This window comes from Eleginops maclovinus, chromosome 19, assembly GCF_036324505.1.
Source record: "Eleginops maclovinus isolate JMC-PN-2008 ecotype Puerto Natales chromosome 19, JC_Emac_rtc_rv5, whole genome shotgun sequence".
In the NCBI taxonomy this organism is placed as follows: Eukaryota; Metazoa; Chordata; class Actinopteri; order Perciformes; family Eleginopidae; genus Eleginops; species Eleginops maclovinus.
Window position 1 is genome coordinate 661,187 of NC_086367.1, and position 20,791 is coordinate 681,977.

At 42.9% G+C, this 20,791-nt stretch overlaps 1 protein-coding gene across 3 annotated transcripts in view; it reads left to right on the forward strand.

Moving 5' to 3' along the window:
- Positions 1-20,791, forward strand: part of setd3 (SET domain containing 3, actin histidine methyltransferase) — a 31,577-nt gene that overhangs the window by 3,888 nt on the left and 6,898 nt on the right. For all 3 annotated transcript variants that reach the window (XM_063909077.1, XM_063909078.1, XM_063909079.1), the window contains exons 3-9: positions 10,435-10,527; positions 11,935-12,083; positions 12,194-12,266; positions 15,248-15,504; positions 18,864-18,922; positions 19,398-19,512; positions 19,620-19,694. In XM_063909077.1, the coding sequence (XP_063765147.1) occupies positions 10,435-10,527; positions 11,935-12,083; positions 12,194-12,266; positions 15,248-15,504; positions 18,864-18,922; positions 19,398-19,512; positions 19,620-19,694 (821 nt within the window). The remainder of the gene's footprint in view (positions 1-10,434; positions 10,528-11,934; positions 12,084-12,193; positions 12,267-15,247; positions 15,505-18,863; positions 18,923-19,397; positions 19,513-19,619; positions 19,695-20,791) is intronic.

The window sequence follows — 20,791 nt, forward strand, 5'->3', positions numbered from 1 at the left end:
GGAAAGATGTGGTAGGCCGACAAAAATAGGGGAAAGGCACAGGCAAAGGATGGTGAAAATGGTCACAGAGAAGCCACAGACCACCTCCAGAGAACTACAACAACATCTGGCTGCTGATGGTGTAGTTGTTCACCGTTCCACAATCCAGCGTACTTTGCACCAGGAAGAGCTCATTGGAAGGGTGATGTGCAAAAAGCCTTTCCTGAGTGTTAATCACAAGAAGAGTCGCATGAGGTATGCAAAAGCACATCTGGACAAGCCAGAAGCATTTTGGAACAAAATACTGTGGTCAGATGAGACCAAGATTGAGTTATTTGGTCATAACATGAACAGGTATGCATGGCGAAAAAAACACACTGCATTCAATGAAAAGAACTTGTTGCCCACTGTAAAATTTGGTGGAGGATCTATCATGTTATGGGGCTGTGTGGCTAGCACAGGTACTGGAAAACTTGTGAAAGTTGAGGGCCACATGAATTCCTTACAGTACCAGGAGATTCTTGACAAGAATGTTCTAGAGTCAGTCACAAAGTTGAAGCTACGCCGGGGTTGGATTTTTCAGCAGGACAATGATCCTAAGCACCGATCAAAATCCACCAAGGAATTCATGCAGAAGCACAGGTACAATGTTCTGGAATGGCCATCCCAGTCCCCAGACCTTAACATCATTGAAAATGTATGGATTTATTTGAAGAAGGCTGTCCATGCACGGAGGCCAAGAAACCTGACTGAACTGGAGACGTTTTGTGTGGAAGAATGGGCCAAAATACCACCTGCCAGGCTTAAGGGACTTGTCTGTGACTACAGGAGGCGTCTACAGGCCGTTATTGCAGCAAAAGGAGGCAATACTAAATATTAATGGAATTATTTCTTAGGGGTGCCCAAATTTATGCACATGCCTATTTTTGTTTGAATGCACATAAACATGTTTCTGTTTGACCAATAAAAGTTATTTCACTACTGAGATGTTTCTGTTACCATAAGGTATAACATATGTTAAAATGAAGTTGCTGCTTCAAAAGCTCAGCAAGTGACAAACTGATGCAGTGGTTTTCCTAAGGGGTGCCCAAACTTTTGCATACCACTGTATATTTAGCCTTACTTTTCATTGGCCTTCATACCAAATCAATCAAATATTATAAAGGACATTATCAACTGTGAATATGTCAATAATGGGAATTAAGTACACTGTTCTCCACAAACAACATCCATTTATCGATCTTTTAAAAGTAAAGGCTCCCTATTATTCAAAGGAACCATACAAATTTTGATCTCCGTCATGCGCCCTCCTCTCGCCGGTCGCATCGTCCTGACGTTTTTGTTGTTGTTTTTCCCCCGGTTCATCGACAGTTATTGCCACCAAAAAAGCCAGAAAAACTCTGAAATACTCCTATAGTTATCAGGCTTTCTGTCATGTTTGTAAAGATTGTTAAAAGTTTCAAGCTAACCTGCACTTTCTTCCCACGAAAAAGGTTAAAGAGATATCAGATATTTCACCAATACAGCGCCCGTCCACGCCGCGTCACGGAAAGTCGACCAATGCAATGCGAGTCTCGCGACTCGCCGCGAGTCACTCGCGAGATGTGAGCTTAGCGCGATTTTGCGAGATTTCGGCTTGAATCGGCAAATTTTGATCACATTCAGCGGTCCAGAGGACGCCCAGACGCCCACCTGCCTAAATGCCTGCTTATGAGCATCCTTATGTTCGAACATGGTGTTTGTTATGGCCAATTCATGACTAGCACAGAAGTCCAGTAACAAACCACCACTCCGGTTCTGATCGGGAGGCTGTTCATCCCAATCACGCCCCTCCAAGTGGCTCCATCATTGCCCACGTGTGCGTTGAAGTCTCCCAGCAAGACTAAGGAGTCCCCTTCGGAAGCCCCATATAGGACTTCTTTCAGGGTCTCCAAGAAGGCCGAATACTCTGAACTGCTGTTTGGTGCATAAGCACACACAACAGTCAGAGTTTTTCCCCCTATAACCCGCAGGCGTAGGGAAGGCGACCCTCTCGTCCACTGGGGTAAACTCCAACAAAGCGGCACTCAACCGGGGGCTTGTGAGTATCCCCACACCCGCTCGGCGCCTCACACCTTGGGCAACTCCGGAGAAGAATAGAGTCCAACCCGTATCAAGAAGTAAGGTTCCGGCTTCCGGTTTGGAACATGTAGTGATCAGACGTGCGAACGAGTGTCTCCTGATACCTTGAATTTAACTACCTTAAAACTCCTTGTTATACAAACGGAAGTCGAGTATATATATTCAGTTAAGTATTTTATTTCATTTGTTACCAAAACCACACGTTCAGAACATGCCAAGCTCTCAGAAAACCAAAGGGGATACAGAGCCGAAGAAATCAACTCTTAGTAGCAAAGTGGCTAACATGGCGCGGCTACAGCTACTAACGAACTCGCTGGGATGCTAACAGCAGAAATGGAGAAGCAGCGTGAAAATCTTAAAGAGGACATGGCTGCACTCATTCACGCCTCTCTGGCGCCTATCTAGTCATCTATAGCTGGTTTTCGAGAAATGGTGGATACACTGGGACACAGAGTTACATCTGTAGAGATCACTGCAGGTGAGAACTTTGAAGCACTATATAAAGTGGAGAAAACCATATCTGAACTACAGGCTGCGAATGCTGCACTAGTAGACCGCGTTGATGACTTGGAGAACCGTTCTCGAAGAGCAAACCTCCGCATAATAAACGTGCCGGAGGGTAGTGAGCCCAACGGCGATATGGTGACTTTCATCTCCACGCTTTTGAAAGACGCGATGGGGTTGAGGGGATGGGGGTGTTTGCCACACCGCCTGAACTAGACCGAGCCCACCGTGCTCTTATGCGAAGACCCAAAGATGGCCAGCCACCTCGAGCAATCATTGTTGCTTTCCATAAGTATCAAGACCGGGAGAAAGCACTACGCTGGGCTAGGCAGAACGAGATGCTGTATAAGGGACACGCATTGAGGCTATATCCTGATCTGAGTGCCAACCTCTCTAAGAAACGGGCAGCTTACAAGACCGTCAAATCAGCTCTGTATAAGAAAGTGATTCAATTCAGGCTTCTCTACCCCGCGCGCCTAAGAGTGTCTTATGGAGGAGAGACGCTGATGTTCGAGACACCATCGGATGCTGAGACGTTCTACGCTCGGAGGATTGAGAGGAAGGCCGACATTTCTGATGTTCCGGAACATGAGGATTAACTGAACACTGAATATCAATGACGCCGGGTAAAGTAGCAGCCACGGCTAACTCAGGCTAACTCAGTGTAGCATAATTCTTGACTAGCAACGTTATCATACATTAACAATGGCCGGCCGTCACAAGACTTTTTAACTTGTTGTTTTAGTACGGCATGTCTAAGTGTTATTTTTATTTCATATGACTGAAAACTGAACCTTGATTTATGGTTGGAGTTTATTGGTTCCATTAATATTAAGGAGACCTCGAAAGCAAAGTTTAGATGATTAAGGTGAATTGTTGGAAGTGTTCAGAAGGGGGAGGAATCCTGCGCGCTGCCAGTTTGGCAGACAAAAGGAGTGTTGGGAATCTGGGGTTAATGACTGGATCTTTTTGTCTTTTCTATATACTGTACATATTTTGGATTGCATTATGTTGTTTTCTGTTGAGGGAGGGAGGCGTGGCATCTACATGGTTATGCACAAAACGAGTCATGTACACTACACTTTTGACTTTATTGTGTGGCTATGACTGACAGTTTACAGGGTGGGGGTGGGGGGTCAACGATCAGTTTCGCATCATGGAACGTTAAAGGGCTCAACAGTCCAGTAAAGAGATCTAAAATATTTACTCACCTTAAGAATTTGAAAGCTGATATTGTATTTCTTCAAGAAACTCACCTACGTAATTCTGACCAACTACGTTTAAAAAAACAATGGGTAGGACAAATCTTTCATTCTGGTTTTAATTCTAAAGCAAGGGGAACAGCAATAATACTACACAAGAAAATTCAGTTCACCTGTTCTGGTGTTATATCTGACTCACAAGGTCGTTATGTTATTGTCTCTGGACGGCTTTTCCATACCCCTGTTGTACTAGTGAACCTGTACGCTCCTAACTGGGATGATGCAGGGTTTGTGCAACAACTTGTCTGTAAACTACCAGATCTAAATTCTCATTTTTTGATTTAGGGGGTGACTTTAACTGTGTCATGGACCCAAACTTAGACAGATCCAACCCTAAAGTACAGACCCTATCAAAAATGGCCAGTACATTTTTAGAATTTTTTGGGCATGCGGCATGTGTAGATCCATGGCGCGTTTTGAATCCTCAAAGCAAAACTTTTTCATTTTTTTCTCATGTCCATCATTCATACTCGAGAATTGATTACTTTTTCATTGATCAAAAACTGATGTGCTCCTTAGAGAAGGTTGAATATGGTGCCATCGTAGAATCAGACCACGCCCCCGTACTTATGCATCTCTCTTTCAAGCACACTAACACTAGTCGTCCTCAATGGCGCTTTAATACTGCATTATTATCAGATGAGACGTTCTGCATTTTAATCTCTTTAGCCATCGATAGTTTTTTGAAAACAAACAGAACAGACTCAGTTTCTCCATCATTACTTTGGGAAACACTTAAAGTTGTTGTTAGGGGGGAGATAATAGCATATTCAGCCTTTATGAATGGAGAGAGAAAGAGAAAAAAAAACAGTTAATGGATTCAATATTTGATTTAGACAGGCAATGTGCCGCATCTCCAAGTCCCTTACTCTACAAAGAGAGGATAGATCTTCAGACTCAGTATAATTTACTGTCTACTTCAGAAACAGAGCAACTTATTATGCGATCACGTGGGATGTTTTATGAACATGGTGAAAAGGCAGGCCGGCTTCTGGCTCACCAACTAAAATCTAAATCTGCATCACAACACATTTCTCAAATTGAAGATACTACAGGAAAGCTGACCACAGACCCTTTAGAAATAAATTCTACCTTTAAAAACTACTATTTTGATTTGTATAATTCAGAATCATTTAAAGACACAACACTTTTTTACGTTTTTTTGATAAAATACAAGTTCCCACCCTCTCTGATGACCAAACAAAACAACTAGACCAACCACTGAGCCATGAAGAGGTTACCTCAGCCATCTCTGCCATGCAAAATCGGAAGGCCCCAGGACCCGATGGGTTCCCAATTGATTTTTACAAGAAGTTTTCTGGTCAGCTAGCCCCCCTGCTGTTAGACATGTTTAACCACTCCATGTCCCAAGGTAAATTGCCAGGATCCCTTACTGAAGCATCAATTACACTTTTGCTGAAACCCGGTAGGGATGCATGTAAATGTGGTTCATACAGACCAGTGTCGCTGTTAAATTCTGATGTTAAAATACTCTCTAAAATGTTAGCTATGCGATTGGAGGCACCCTTGCCACACCTGATTTCAACAGACCAGACGGGCTTTATTAGAGGGCGGTATTTGTTTTCTAATGTGCGACGTCTTTTAAATGTACTATACAGCCCTTCACCTGACATCGTACCAGAAGTTTTGGTTTCCTTAGATGCGGAAAAGGCATTCGACCGCGTGGAATGGGATTATCTTTTTTTTACTTTGAAGCAATTTGGTTTTGGTAAAACGTTTAGCCAGTGGATCCAACTTCTTTATTTCTCCCCACAGGCATCAGTGGTCACAAACCAGCTGCGCTCACAAAGCTTTACTTTATCTAGAGGTACTAGACAAGGTTGCCCACTTAGTCCACTTTTATTTACAATAGCAATAGAACCACTATCCCTTGCTTTAAAATCTGCACCCTCAATAAAGGGTATTCCCAGATGGGGAGTGGACAATAAGCTATCCCTTTATGCAGATGACATGCTGCTTTTCATCTCAGACCCACTATCAAGTATCAATGACATACTTTCACTGCTACACACTTTTGGACAGATTTCTGGCTACAAACTTAATTTATCAAAGAGCGAATGCTTACCTGTAAATAAATCAGCGAGGGAAATCCCAAATCAGGCACTACCATTTCATATATCAAGGTCAGGTTTTAAATATTTAGGCATTAAAATAACTCCTGCCTTCAAAGATCTTTTTGATGAGAACTTTGCCCCCCTTATTGTTAAACTTAAATCAGACCTACAAAGGTGGGATATCTTACATTTGACCTTAGCTGGCAGAGTGAATTGTGTCAAAATGAATGTATTACCAAGGTTTCTGTTTCTGTTTCAATGTCTCCCTATTTTCTTATCAAAATCCTTTTTCCATCAGATAGATAAATTAATCTCAAAGTTCATATGGAATGGTAAAATTCCTAGGATAGGTAAAGACTTACTCCAGCGACCAAGAGCAGTGGGTGGGTTGGCCCTCCCTAATTTTAGGAACTATTATTGGGCAGCAAACATCCACAAAATAACATATTGGGTGCAATCTCCAGATACAGATTGGTGCGAGTTGGAGTGCAGGTCATGCATGTCGACCTCTCTACATGCTCTGGCTTCATCTAGCCTTCCTATCAAGATTTTGCAGTTTACACATAACCCCGTGGTCATCTCTACCCTTAGAATATGGACTCAGTTTAGATGGCATACTAACACAAGGGGAACACTTTTGATTCAGAGCCCGCTGTGTAATAATCATACATTTCTACCAGCCAAATTAGACCAGGCCTTTGCAGGATGGCATAGGAAAGGGATCAAAAGATTTAGTGATCTTTATGAGAATGGGATATTTTCTAGTTTCAATGATTTGATTTCCAAGTATGACCTTCAACAAACTGATTTATTTCGTTACTTTCAAGCTCGCCAATTTGCTAAAAGCCATAGCTCAAACTTCCCGGCTCTCCCGACAAAGTCCCTAGTGGACTCACTTTTGCAAGTTCCTTCCTGGTTGAAAGGTTTTACAGCGCATTCTTATTCATTGATTATGTTACTTGATCATGTTAAGATAGGCAAGATCAAAAATGCATGGGAAAAGGAACTTGGAACTGAGATTTCAGAAGAGGTTTGGACTAAAGCTCTAACAAGAGTGAACAACAGCACTTCCTGTGCAAGACTGGGTTTAATCCAATTCAAGGTTGTACATCGAATACACTGGTGTAGAGCTAAGATATCCTCTTTCTATCCTAATGTAGATAGCAAATGTGTAAGATGTCATGTTAATGTAGCTGACTTGACACATATGTTTTGGTCATGCAATACATTAGTAGGATACTGGTCAACTATATTTGATGTATTATCTGAAGTTCTAGAGACGACTTTAGAACCATGCCCTATGATTGCCATATTTGGTGTACCTGACGTAGAAACAAACTTGACACGAAAACAACATCATAGCATTTGTATCTTTATTGGCACGTAGGCAAATTTTACTGCTTTGGAAATCAAGCGCTCCACCCACTGCAGCACAGTGGCTTAAAGATGTAATGATGTTTTTACACCTGGAGAAGATCAAATTCACAATAAGAGGTTCTAACAAATTCCTCTCAGTGTGGGGATCACTAATGTCATATTTTAGTAACCTCCAAGCCTTACCGATGTAGTGAGTGGACATCTTAGCTGAATCTAGAGTAATTACTTCCCCACCTCTATATTCAAGCTACACTGTAAACACCTGACTATATTAATCACAATGGTTGTCATGATATAGCTTTGAAAGCGTGCCATCCTTCACAGAAATCATATTTGTATATTTATGTTTCAATTTCAAGTATGTTTTTTCATTCTAACTATCTGTATTGTAAAACTTCTATATACATATATATAATTTTATTTATATTTTTATTATTTGGTCCAGTCAGGGTGGGATGGGATGGGATGGGAGGGGGGGATTCTTGTGTGTAAAAAAAACAAAAACTCATGTAAGTGTACTGATGTGTCTCTGTTTATAACCTATATTTTTCAATAAAAAGAAGTTAAAAAAAAAAAGAAGTAAGGTTCCAGAGCCGACGCTGTGCGTAGAGGTGAGCCCCCACCAGATCCAACTGGTAACGCTTCACCGCCCACACAACCTCCGGCTCCTTCCCCCCCAGAGAGGTGACGTTCCACATCCCCAAAGCCAACTTCTGCCCCCCGGGTCTGGTCCGTCGAGTCCCTCTGCTTTCACTGCCACACTTTTGGCAGCGCACTGACCCCATCGCTGTTTCCCGTAGGTGGTGGGCCCGCCGGACAGAGAAGCGAAGGTGTTGCCCACGTTGCTTTTTCGGGTATCCTCGCTTCCATGTGTGTTTGTCATGAGGTCTTTTGAACCGATCCTAGTCTGGCCCCTTACCTGAGACCAATTTGCCATGGGAAACCCTACCAGAAAAAACAAGTGGGCCTTTCTCAATATGCGTTCTTGTCTGTACTGTGTGCTCGTGTTCATGTGAAACGTCATCTCTTGCTGCCCAAGTACTGTCCCAAACCCAAGTTCGCTTTCACCAAGAACGGATAAAGTTCCCGGATGCATTCCCGGAAATGTTCTCGACACGCCCATTTTACCAAGGATGCATCGGATGCTAACTTGTGTCAAAGCCCGTCTACGGAAAGCCCCTTCACTCTCTATTCACCCCCATTGTACCGAATTTGGCTGCAGTTCACCTAGGGGGCGATCGCGGGCGAGTGCAGAATACATGGACCCCTATGGAGCTAGGCGGCTAGCTACATCATTCTCCTAGCATATCGTCTACAAAATCCAAATACTACTGTGGTTTCCGAGAGGGTCGACAGGGATTTTTCGTCAAAAGTGGAATAATCTGGGGGTCATAGCCTTTGTTTTCTTACAGGTTGGGCAGTTGCGACCCAGGTTCTGCTAGCATCTGGCTAATGAAAGCCGATTGGTCAATGAAGAACTCACGACTGGTTACGACTGAAGAATACGCTTTGTGGTACCTGTCCCAGAACATCAACAACGCCAAAGCCCGTCTACGGATCCCATTTCTGATCTCACTTACACTTTGGATGGATGACTAAAACAATTGTTAACATTATATATCACAAATGTTTTTCATTCAACATCTTGTTTAACTCTAATACATATATATTACATTTAATTCAACTTTTTATTGTCATAGGGTGTTTTTTTTGTGAACAAATACAAAACTATGCAATTTTACTGTAATAGTCTCTGTTTAATAACCTAATTTTTCAAAAAAAGATTTTTAAAAAAAATGATTAATCCAGAAGTCTTCAGTGTGCAGTAAGTTGGTAGACTCACCACATATGAGTAACAATCACGCCCACAAACTCGCTCCTTCCCCAAAGATGTGAGCCACAGTCCAAATCCAATCCCCCGGGCCGATCAGTCCTCTGTACTGCACACTTTTGCGCACTGCCCATCGCTGATTTCCGTAGGGGGGAGAAGAGACGAAGGGTGCCGTAGCTTTATTCGTGAGTATCCTCGTTCCAATTTTTTGTCATAGCGTCATTTAACAATCTAGTCTGGCTTTACTGAGACAATTTGCCATGGTTAAACAACCTACAGGAAAAAAAAATAGTGCCTTTCAATATACTCGGCAGCGAATATATCCCAGCATTCATTTCGGCATTCAAGCGAGGAGCGGAAAGTTACTCGACACCATTGAACAACGGTACGTTTTTACTATTTTCGTATGCTATTTCATCACTACAAATTCACTTTGAGGCGAGAAATCAAGGGTTTGGATTTCAAATATTAGCAGTTTTACGAAAATCGATGGCGAATTCAAAATCTGCTTAAACGTTTTCGGAGTTGAGAAGCTTCACAATTGTGTATTGCGCAATACCAGCAAGTACGCATCGTCTCAAGCCGCCAACAGCACTCTGTGTGCTCGTCAACTTGCAAGTTCATTCTTCCAAGAACAACTCACAAGAACGTTCTCCCCAAGTACACAAGTCCGTTCTTTGCATTCATGGTATTGAGAAAGGCCGAAGGTTCCAGACAACACACCCCCCAGGTTCATCGGGGCACACAAACCTTTCCGCCACGATAAGCTGCTGGTTCTCGGAAATGTCATTTAAGATCGTTTGGGTTTAATTTAAATTATTATATATGATTATTTGTCAAAGAGATCTGATATGTAACGGTTGATATGGAAAGAGAGAGGGGATCTCGTCCCAAAGCTTGCCGCTTTAATTTCACCCCCCTCTCCCCTGAAAGAAGGGAGCCTTGTTTAGCTGTGAGTGTCACTACAGATGGGAGTGGGTAGGGGGCTATTTGGAATTGGGCCGTAGTTTTGTACCCTAAATGTAGTTTGGTAGTTAGTGGTCATATCCAGGTTTGTGCATCAGTCTAAAACAGTTCAGCGGGGGTTTCATCGCAGTGAGAGGACTTCAGCGGCACACACACTTCAGAGTCCGAGTCATCGGCACACGGTGTGATTCAGTATTGATTTGCTCCTCGCATGGTTTGGATACATCATGTGTGGTATTTTTATGTTAACATGTCCTTGTTAAGATGTGTTGGCTGTGCGGTTAATTTAAACATGCAGTTGTTTTTTTTTGTTCCCCAGAATGCAGCAGTGCAGCACCCTCTGCTGGTAAAGAGTGGGAGGAGTACACCCAGATCAGAGGCCTGGTGGAGAAGATCCGCAAGAAACAGAAGGGTGAGACACGATTTATTTCAAATTAATGTTTTAAAAACATTATTCCCCAAGATTTTATAAATAGTAAGTAATCAGATATATTATATTTCAAGTCATTTAAAGTAGGGCTGTCCCCAAATAGTCAACGTTTGTCTGCTAAAAAAGTCTTACTCAACAAATTTTTCATTAATCCATGAGCTGAAAGAAAAAAGAAAATAAAAGTCCGCCTGGGCGCTGCGGGGGCTTTGACGCGTGAGACTCCTTTCAGAGCTGAGCCTTGTCCTTCAGTTCATTTTGTCGAGCAGGAAATCCAAAGTGAGGGATCTTTCTGAGCGTGTAAAGGATGATGTTTCTAAGGTTCATTATTACAGTTTTATTTTATATTTGATATGAAGCTCAATATACCATGCTGTTATAATAGCGTTCAGGGTTTCCCCCAGAAAATGTGTTAGTCAAGGTGGTGAGGGGGGGGGGGGGACGTACTCATCTCCGGGGGGGGGGGGCCGGAAGTCGGCCGGCTACGTCTTATGAAGAAGCCGGCGATTTTGGGCTGAGTTTTTCGATCCATTTGGCTGTGAACATTGCGAGAGAAAATTACGTGCAAATGTCAAAGGCAGGCTAGGCTATAATAATATAGCCACGTGTAAACGTTAAACACAATTAGCCTTGATAAGAAAACATTACGCTTATCCAGGTAGCCTACTAGTGAACAGTTGACAGACTATTATTAGACTAGTATAGAATTCAATAATAATCTTACCTTGATACGACAGGTTGTCAGCCATCCAAATAGTAGATTCGACAGGTTGTCAGCTATCCAAATAGTAGTCTTTCCGAAAAATGCTGGTTTTGAAGGATGTTGGTCGAACGATGATAGCACAATGACATATACCACTAGATGCCGCTGTTCGGACGCATCACGCGATTCAGAGGCATATTTGGAGGCATAGCCCCACATTTTAAAACGTTTCTTTTATTTGTTTTTTGTTTTTTATTTTAAAATGCGTTCTGCAGAGAAGATAGACTGTCAGTCACGGTTTGGAATGAAAGGTAGAAAACATGAAAGAGTAAAACGGCAAATATCGCTATAGGCCTATATCTATATAATTTTTTTTTTTTTTCTGGAGACGTGACGTTAGTCAAGGCGGCAACCCCGTGTTGTTAAGGCGGCCGCCTTAACAGGAAAGCGCTGTGGGAAACCCTGGCGTTCTTTCTCAGGCCTTGAAACTGAAACCCAAGAAAAATGATTAATTTATATTAATAATCATTATATATTATAAATGCGCACCGATTAGTTGATCGCCTGATATGACGAGTATTGGTCTAGTAGACAAACCTTTATTGTAGGGCAGCCCTGATTTAAAGTCAGGTATCAGTTAGGGGATGAGAATGAAAGAGAGATGTCACGTACTGTGTGTTTGTGTTCAGGGATGTCCATACTCTTTGACGGCAGCAGAGATGACAGCTTCCCAGACCTGATGTCCTGGGCTCAGGAGAACGGGGCATCCTGTGACGGCTTCACAGTGGCCAACTTTGGAACAGAGGGCTACGGCCTCCAGGCCACCAGAGACATCAAGGTGAGCTCCACCCAGCGGGGATATCCTTTGAGGATTCACCAGCACTCCAAACACTCCATCAAATACCAGTTAATCAACGTGTGCGTGTACGTGTGCGTGTGTGTGTGTAGGCAGAGGAACTCTTCCTATGGATTCCCAGGAAGATGCTAATGACTGTGGAGTCAGCCCAGAACTCTGTGATGGGTAAGGGCGTGAGATGATTCAATTAAAACATTGTAACATTTTGGCCCCTATAAATAAAGCGAGTCGGGTCAGTGCTTACCGTTTAAAGTTCCCCTATTATGCAAAATGTAACAAACGACCTGATCCAGTGTTGCTTCGGTTATGATGTCATATCAGAAATGTGGGCGGGCTTTACATTGAACTCCTGGCTACATCCCGCCCACGTGACGCATCCCAACCTATCGTCCGCAATATGCAGTCGCGAGCTGAATCCCCCCCCAGCACCTCTGTGTCTGTGTGTTGAGCAGGATGTCTATGGGGTCAGATCAGTCTCATAATTCACGAATGCACACCGAAGGATTCACACGTATTTCATGATCCGCAAAAGCATTCATACTTGTATTTTCAATGCACACAAAAATGTGTTCCGTTTCACATACATGTAAATAAAATCCAAATACAGAAAAAAGTTTTACATGTGTATTTGTGATCCACACATATTTGTTTTCCGTGTCGAATCGCTGAACCTGCAAACAAAAAACGCTTTCTGTGTATGGATCGCTGTGCATTCTTTTGTGGGTTTTTTGAGACTCCCCTGACGCTCAACCGATTTGTACTTGTCATTTATTCCATCTATAGCCAATCAGATGTCTCCTCGATTCTAAGCCAATCACATGAGCGCGCCCCCACGAGGGTATGATTTCTTGCGTTAGTGACGTAGCGCTTTATATACGCATTTTGCGCTGTCCAGAGCTGACAGGTCAACTTCAACATTGCGTCTTTGACACATTTACAATGAAGTTGATTTTTCAATACTGTATTTAGCACTGTGCTGTTCTAGGTTTCTGTGATTTATTTTTGTGATTTGGTTAATAAATGTTTTAAATGTTGAAACCGTATGCTCTAATTGTTCAGTCTTTTTGCATGGGTACATTAAATTACTTTATTTTCTGAAGAAAAAATTATAATAATATCCACCTCAGTCATTATATCCTGGCGCCTGGCCTGACGCAGAGACACTTATCACGTATAGATGCAATGTTGAAGTTGACCTGTCAGCTCCCGACAGCGCAAAATGCGTATATGAAGTGCTACGTCACGACCGCAAGAAATCATACCCTCGTGGTGGAGGAGACATCTGATTGGCTATAGATGTAAAAAATGACAAGTACGAATCAGGTTACCGTCAGGGGAGTCTCAAAAAACCCACACCACAAGAATGCACAGCGATCCATACACAGAAAGCGTTTTTTGTTTGCAGGTTCAGCGGTTTGACACGGAAAACAAATATGTGTGGATCACAAATACACATGTAAAACTTTTTTCTGTATTTGGATTTTATTTACATGTATGTGAAACAGAACACATTTGTGTGTGCATTGAAAATACAAGTGTGAATGCTTTTGCGGATCATGAAATACAAGTGTGAATCCTTCTGTGAGCATTCGTGAATTATGAGACTGATCTGACCCCATAGGATGTCTGCAGGAGGGACTTAGTTAGAGTTGCTGTAATACATATAATGTCACTGTTCTATAGGGCTTTGACTTTTGCCCAAAAATCATATTCGAAGTTCGTTTGTTTATTAATATTAAAGTTCGAATGTATTCGAATATTTATTAATAATATTTTGACCATTAAATGTCTTCAGTAAGACCAATATTAGTATCACACTTCAGTTCGATGTTCTGTCCACCAGAGGGCAGTGTATCAGTCAATGGCGGGTGTCCGTAATATGTACAACATTAGTGTGGGTCCCACATATGACAGTTAACGCTCCATCGGAAATACACGAGCTTACAGGAACCTTTCGTGACGTGCACCTAGTCAGTCAATGATGCTTTCGGAAGAAAAACACAGTCACTTGTTTTGGTTTTTTTAATTGTATTATTATCAGACTCTGGATTAAACACAAACAGTTTTATCCACTGTTCTCATCAAAAATAAATAAAAAAATAAGCCAGTCAGGCTAAGTAGGTTAAGGCTTAGCCTACTCCTCATCAGGCGTAGTTGTCGTTGGCGCGGCCATTGTTTTAGAATATTGTTTTAAAATAAGCGCGATTGCGCGAACCAGGAGGATGCCAACGTCATAGGTCTACAGGAGCCCAGATGACCAATAATAGCCTTGATAATGAGCTCGCGGTTTTACTTCACCAGGCGTGAAAAAAACCTTGGAATCTGAATTGAAAACAACACTAATAAAAAATAATTCCCATATAGGTTCGAATATTAAGGGCTCCCTAAAATTCGTTCGAATTTCTTTATTTTTTTAAACAATCGAATTATATTCGAACAACGAAGTTCGAGGTCAAAGCCCTACTGTTCTAGTGGTAAACACTGAGAAGTGATTCAGAAATAATGCTAGATGTGGTTTGGAACATAATATGGCCAGGCGTTTAATCAAGGCAGCGTTTAGCTGAGTTTCCCGTTAAACTTCTCACTTCAGATGAGAGATCATGACGCTCCAAAGAGGCGTGGCCAGCATCAGCTCTGCTCAAATTTAAAGCAACAGTCACAGAATCAGCACTTTCGAAAACAGGGCTGAAAAGGAGGGACAGCGGACATGCTAAAATGCCTGATCTGTTTGGTATTTTGAGCAAAACACGTCAGAGACATGTTTTTTAATATATTTGAGACCTATAATATATGCCATAAAAGAGCATAATAGGAGACCTTTAAAGCCGAGGGAAAAGATATGGAAAATAGCTTCCCTAAAAGAAAATGATGATTACTTTTCTTGCAAGAATTTATTTAGTGATGATTGAAACATACTGTCTTAGACTTCTGCACTTTATATAACTACATTTGAGTGAAAATTTCAATGTCAAGACCCTCCTGACCACACACTGTAGCCTGGAAACAGCAGACAGCAGCTCCAGTAGGAGGCTGTTGCAGCTCTGATGACAGATGTTTCATGAGATAGGCAGAAGGTTGTTTTAGCGTGGGCAGATTCCCCTCTGTACAGTATGATCCTGGAACTGATTTGTGTCTCTCTGCCTCAGGTCCTCTGTACAGCCAGGACCGGATCCTGCAGGCCATGGGCAACGTGACGCTGGCCTTCCACCTGCTGTGTGAGCGGGCCAACCCAGACTCATTCTGGCTGCCGTACATCCGGAGTCTTCCTCAGGAGTACGACACCCCACTGTTCTACCAGCAGGACGAGGTGCACCTGCTGCTGGGCACACAGGCGGTGCAGGACGTGCTGAGCCAGTATAAAAACACTGCGCGCCAATACGCCTACTTTTACAAACTGGTACAGGTGGGCACATGCATTCTATAAATCCAGTCATTTGTTGAAATATAAACCAATTATTGGGTGAGCATTCATATGGAAGCCCGGAGAGAAACAATAAGCAGTTCATACCCCATCCTGTTACCCCAGCACCATTTTCACTGGCACAGGTTTTACTGACACTAAGATTTGGATTTTATAAGCAACATCCAGATTTACTCTTATGTTGCTCTAGATCTAAATGCAAAACAAAACAGCGCGTCTGCTACATCCACCCCACAACTCGGCTGGCCTACACTCTCCTCTCTGGATTGGGTTGCCAATTGGATTGGATTTTACCAACTCGGCTTAGATAGGGTGATCAGCTGTTCACTGTCCAGACCATGATAGAAACTGATGTGTAAGCAGTGGACTTGCTATATCATGGACTCACCTGGAGCTGGGCATATCCCACATTTCTGTAGCAGCACAGAAAGAGAATAGTAGTCTCCTGCATTAAATTCTCCTCCATGACCAGGAGGGGGGGCCATTGGAACAGAAATAATAGGTTGAGTTGCAGAATGTGAGCAGAGCACAGCTGAACAGATGCTCTGATATGTTGGATGGTGGTCCCTGATATGTTTTCTTCCTTTTGAATCTTGCCCGACCTATTAACATTTTAATTGAATGTATGACAAAGTAATTTCCATAATCAAGATCAGCAGTTAGATTTAGTTTGTGAACTTCTCACATGATCAAACAAAGACTTTTTTAGTCCAGTGTAATGTGCCAACCACTGGAGATCTGGAAACAGTGATTATGGTATGTGATGAAATACTGGTTCCCAGGACTAGACAACAGATAGTGGAATAATAATCTCAAAATGTGCTCATGTTCCAGTTATTAATCTGCAGCCAGCTTTGATCAGAACTCCTTCTGAAGCCCTGATATCAAAAAGCTCTGGAATGAATATAACAATGCTTTTTATTTGTAAGGTGTTTGTTTTGAGGATGAACTGGCAGGGGAATTGATGTGTTGCATGATAAGATCTCAGGACAGATATTATGATGAAATCTCTCTTTTTAGAAACCGATTTTATTTGAAGATGACTCCACCATGCGGTGTGAGTGGACTCCACTAGGTGGCAATGTTGTCTTCCCCGTGACCTCCTCCCACTGAGGGAGAGCTCTGCTCCAGGTTCCAATGCTCGACTGCTGTCCATCCAATGAACAGTGATTGCAGTGTTGTGCACGCACACTGAATGTGTGGCAGGAGAGGGTGTGTCGACCACAGACATGTGAAGGTGGGCAAAGCAAATGATTTGCTGCAACCATCTCTACATTGAACTAGGATTTAAAATATAAGAATTATTATAAGAACTGTAGAAGATCAATATATAGAGCCTAATGTCACTATTGAGGCAGTCCGTCACACACACACACACAGCTCTATTGCGCTTTGTTTGAAACTGAGTAAGAAGGGCTCATAGAGGTGTGTGTGTTCTGCTGTCCCCTCATCTTTGATATATCTCCTTTCTTAACACACACACACACTCACACACTTTCTCCTCCCTCCTGGTGTAGCCCTTGGCTCTGCCCCCCCCACCCCTCCTCAGATGACCGGGCTGGAAAATTAGCTTGTCACATTGGCTTGGAATTAAATTGACCTGAATGTACCTTCCTCTATACCGCCTCTCGCTCTCCCCACCCGCCTTCCTGTCCTCTGTGGGTCCGGTGTGTGGAATGTATGATCAGCTGCACAGACTGGTGTATGCTGATGAACACAGACAGCTCCAGCCACTTCCTGCGCTCCCCCCAACACAGAGATGTCCCTCTTGCATGTACGCTTTTCCCAAACTGCTAGTTAGTGTATGTTTGTGACCTCTCAGGGTAGAACAAGTTGCTTATCTGTATTTCAGATCTTTAGTTTATGACTTCAGTTCTCTCCACCTGGCTTCTATGTCACTTCATCATAACAAGTGCAGTTATTTCTATTGCCCTGTGTTTTTCTCATTTCTGCCTAATATAATTAATTTGTTACATTACATGTATCTCTTCATTTTCAAATTCAATAATAATTTTGTATGTCTAAAAAATTCCATATATCAGAGCAAAAAAAACGTAGCAATGAGGCAGATTGTGTTGCTGATGTTGCTCTGAGTCCTCCACGGTCAAATAACATTAAAACTATCAAAAAGATTAATGAAATAGAAAGGAGAGTGTTAAAAACAAACCCCTCCTCCCTCTTTGGAACACTACATCTACAAATCATGCTTGGGGGCCCATTACTCAACCTGAGTTTTGCCAATAGTTGCTTGTGTTTGGTTGAGCAGACAGACTGACAAACAAACCAGTGAACAGAAAAATCACGGCATCTTCGAGGCTCCCCCTCCCTGACTGTTCACACCATCACCCTGGAGCTGTAGGGAACAGTTCCCTCTGTAACACACACCCTGCTCTCCTCTGCCTTAGGAGGATCCTGCTCTTCTGTGGGAAAGAGATGGCTGCTCACTGTTTAACCTAACAACATCACACACACACACACACACACACACACACACGACAGAATTGCTGGGAGGATGTATAAACGTCATTTGATTGTATTTATGCACGGATAAAACAGACAGTGGGTCTATCCATGTCCTCACTAACTGTCCCTGTGACCCTCAGGGGGACAGAGATCTGTCTCAGCTCTAACCTTGGGGACTACCATCAGAGCCACATATGATTTCTGTTCAATTTAGACTTAAAATAAACGTATGGATGCATTGTTATAACTTGATTTTCAAAATGTTCACAACTTCACATGTTTGCATAAACACAAGGTTGTTTAAAATGTACTGATACATTTCTAAACCCTACATCTGACTCCCAGCAACAAATAAGCAACTCTCCAAATCTGTTCATGATTCCTTTATTCTTAAGACGCATTACCTTTTATATTCCTCACACACTCTTCTACTCCTTCATCACTCTGCTTTTCGCTCTTTACTTACTTTGAACTTTTTTCCCTTCTTTCCATTTAATTTCTCTGCCTTTTCTTCATTAAGCATCCACTGAACCCTTGTAGGTGGTGGCTGTGGCTTTGAACGGAGAAACTGGTGGCATTATCAACACACACACACACACACCCCTACCCCTGTTTCAGGCTAAACTGATGAGGCAGATGTATGACGGCGGCTGGCCACAACAAATTAAGTTGATAGTGATTTATGTGAGGGGGCCAGTGTCTCTCACACACACACACACACACACACACACACACACAGAGTTCTGGCCCCTTACTCCCAGTCCTCCTTGTTAGGCATCCCTGTCAGGCAGCCCCCCCAGCATACCTGTTTAATAATATTCCTTGTTCTGATTTGTGTTTTTCCCTTTCTCCCCCTTTTCCCTCTCCTCCCTCCCCAGACTCACCCCGCTGCCAGCAAGCTGCCCTTGAAGGACAGCTTCACGTTTGATGACTACAGGTGTGTGTGTGTGTGTGTGTGTGTGTGTGTGTGTGTGTGTGTGTGTGTGTGTGTGTGTGTGTGTGTGTGTGTGTGTGTGTGTGTGTGTGTGTGTGTGTGTGTGTCATTTACTACATATGTGTGTTTTTTCACAAATTTCTCCCTGACAAGAATATCAAAGAGGTCTCTTTTTCACAGGTTTGGCACTGTTGCATGTTCTCCTATTGGTCATAATTCAAATTAAAGTCAAACTTTTTGGGAAAAGAAGCCAACAGTGAAATCTAACCATCATATTGGTTCAGCTCAGTGTATTCTATCAGTACAGGTCCCATGAAGTCTTACTCCAAACTCTTGTTATGCTGATGGTCTTGGTGAAAATCTTCCTCTGATGCAAGGCTTCTCTGTTCAGTAATACACGCATTAGAGCCAATGAACCCCCCCCGTATGAATCTTGCGTGTCAGTGAACTTTGACCCTGACTGTTGATGTGTGTGCAGGTGGGCGGTGTCTTCAGTGATGACACGGCAGAACCAGATCCCCACTGAGGATGGGGGCCGCATCACCCTGGCCCTCATCCCCCTGTGGGACATGTGTAACCACACCAATGGACTGGTAACATCCTCCACTCGCACTTCCATACTGTTGTTTTAATATCAGCAATATGTATTTACTGCGCGCTGGAAAAGGTTGAATCAGTAAAAGTTGATGTTGATCTGCAGATCACCACGGGATACAACCTTGAGGACGACCGCTGTGAATGTGTGGCCCTACAGGACTACAAAGAGAACGAGCAGGTGAACAACATAGAGATGGGTGTAGCATGGGAATGGAATCATGAGCTTTAATCAGGATGTTTCATCCCTTATACACTTGTGTGTTTATTGATGTTTGTAGAAGTTAACACACAGTGCTGAGCTGCATTTCAGGTGAATCTTCAGGTTCACAGCTTTCAGACGAGTGGCATATACACTGTGTGCACAATTATTAGGCAAGTGAGTATCTTGACCATATCATAATTTTTATGCATATTTTCCAACTCCAAGTTGAATGAACTTGAATGCGTGTTGGATCTAAGCATATCAGATTATGTGTATTTGTGTAATGAGGGAGGGTGTGGCATAAGGAGATCAACACCCTATATCAAGGTGTGTATAACTATTAGGCAGCTTCTTTGTGTCAGGCAAAAAAGGCAAAAGAGTCCAGCATTTTAAAAAGACTTTCCTCTGGCCTTGAGGTCAGAGCAGAGCGGCCAGACTGGTTCAAGATGATAGAAAGGCAGCAGTGACTCAAACAACCACTCGTTACAACCAAGGTATAGAAGACCCTCTCTGAACCACAACACGTGGAACCCTGAAGCAGAGGGGCTACAGCAGCAGAGGACCACCCCGGGGGCCCGTCCTGTCAGCTAGGAACAGGAAGCTGAGGCTACCATTCACACGGGCTCACCAATACTGGACAATAGAAGATTGGAAAGATGTTGCCTGGTCTGATGAGATTTCTGCTGAGTCATTGGGACGATAGGGTCTCTGGAGTCAACAACATGAGAGCATGGATCCATCCTGCCCTGTATCAACGGCTCAGGCTGGTGGTGGGGGTGTTAGGGTGTGGGGGATATTTTTCTTGGCAAGTGATCATGTGCCCCTTTTCCACCAAACCGGATCCAGTTCAAGATCCGATCTTTTGCTTTTCTGGCACTTTTCTGGTTCAAGCCCTTGTGTTTCCACCGCTCAGAGGCCGAGAGGAGCTCAAGTGGAGCTGCGTCATTGCGTCATTGTTTGCGTCATGCCGTAACCATTTACGTGCCCTCTTATGACTGATTCATATTCACTGTCTGACTGTCACACGAGCAGCTGATGCATACCCCCTCCCCATAAGTGAATGTGTTTCAGTC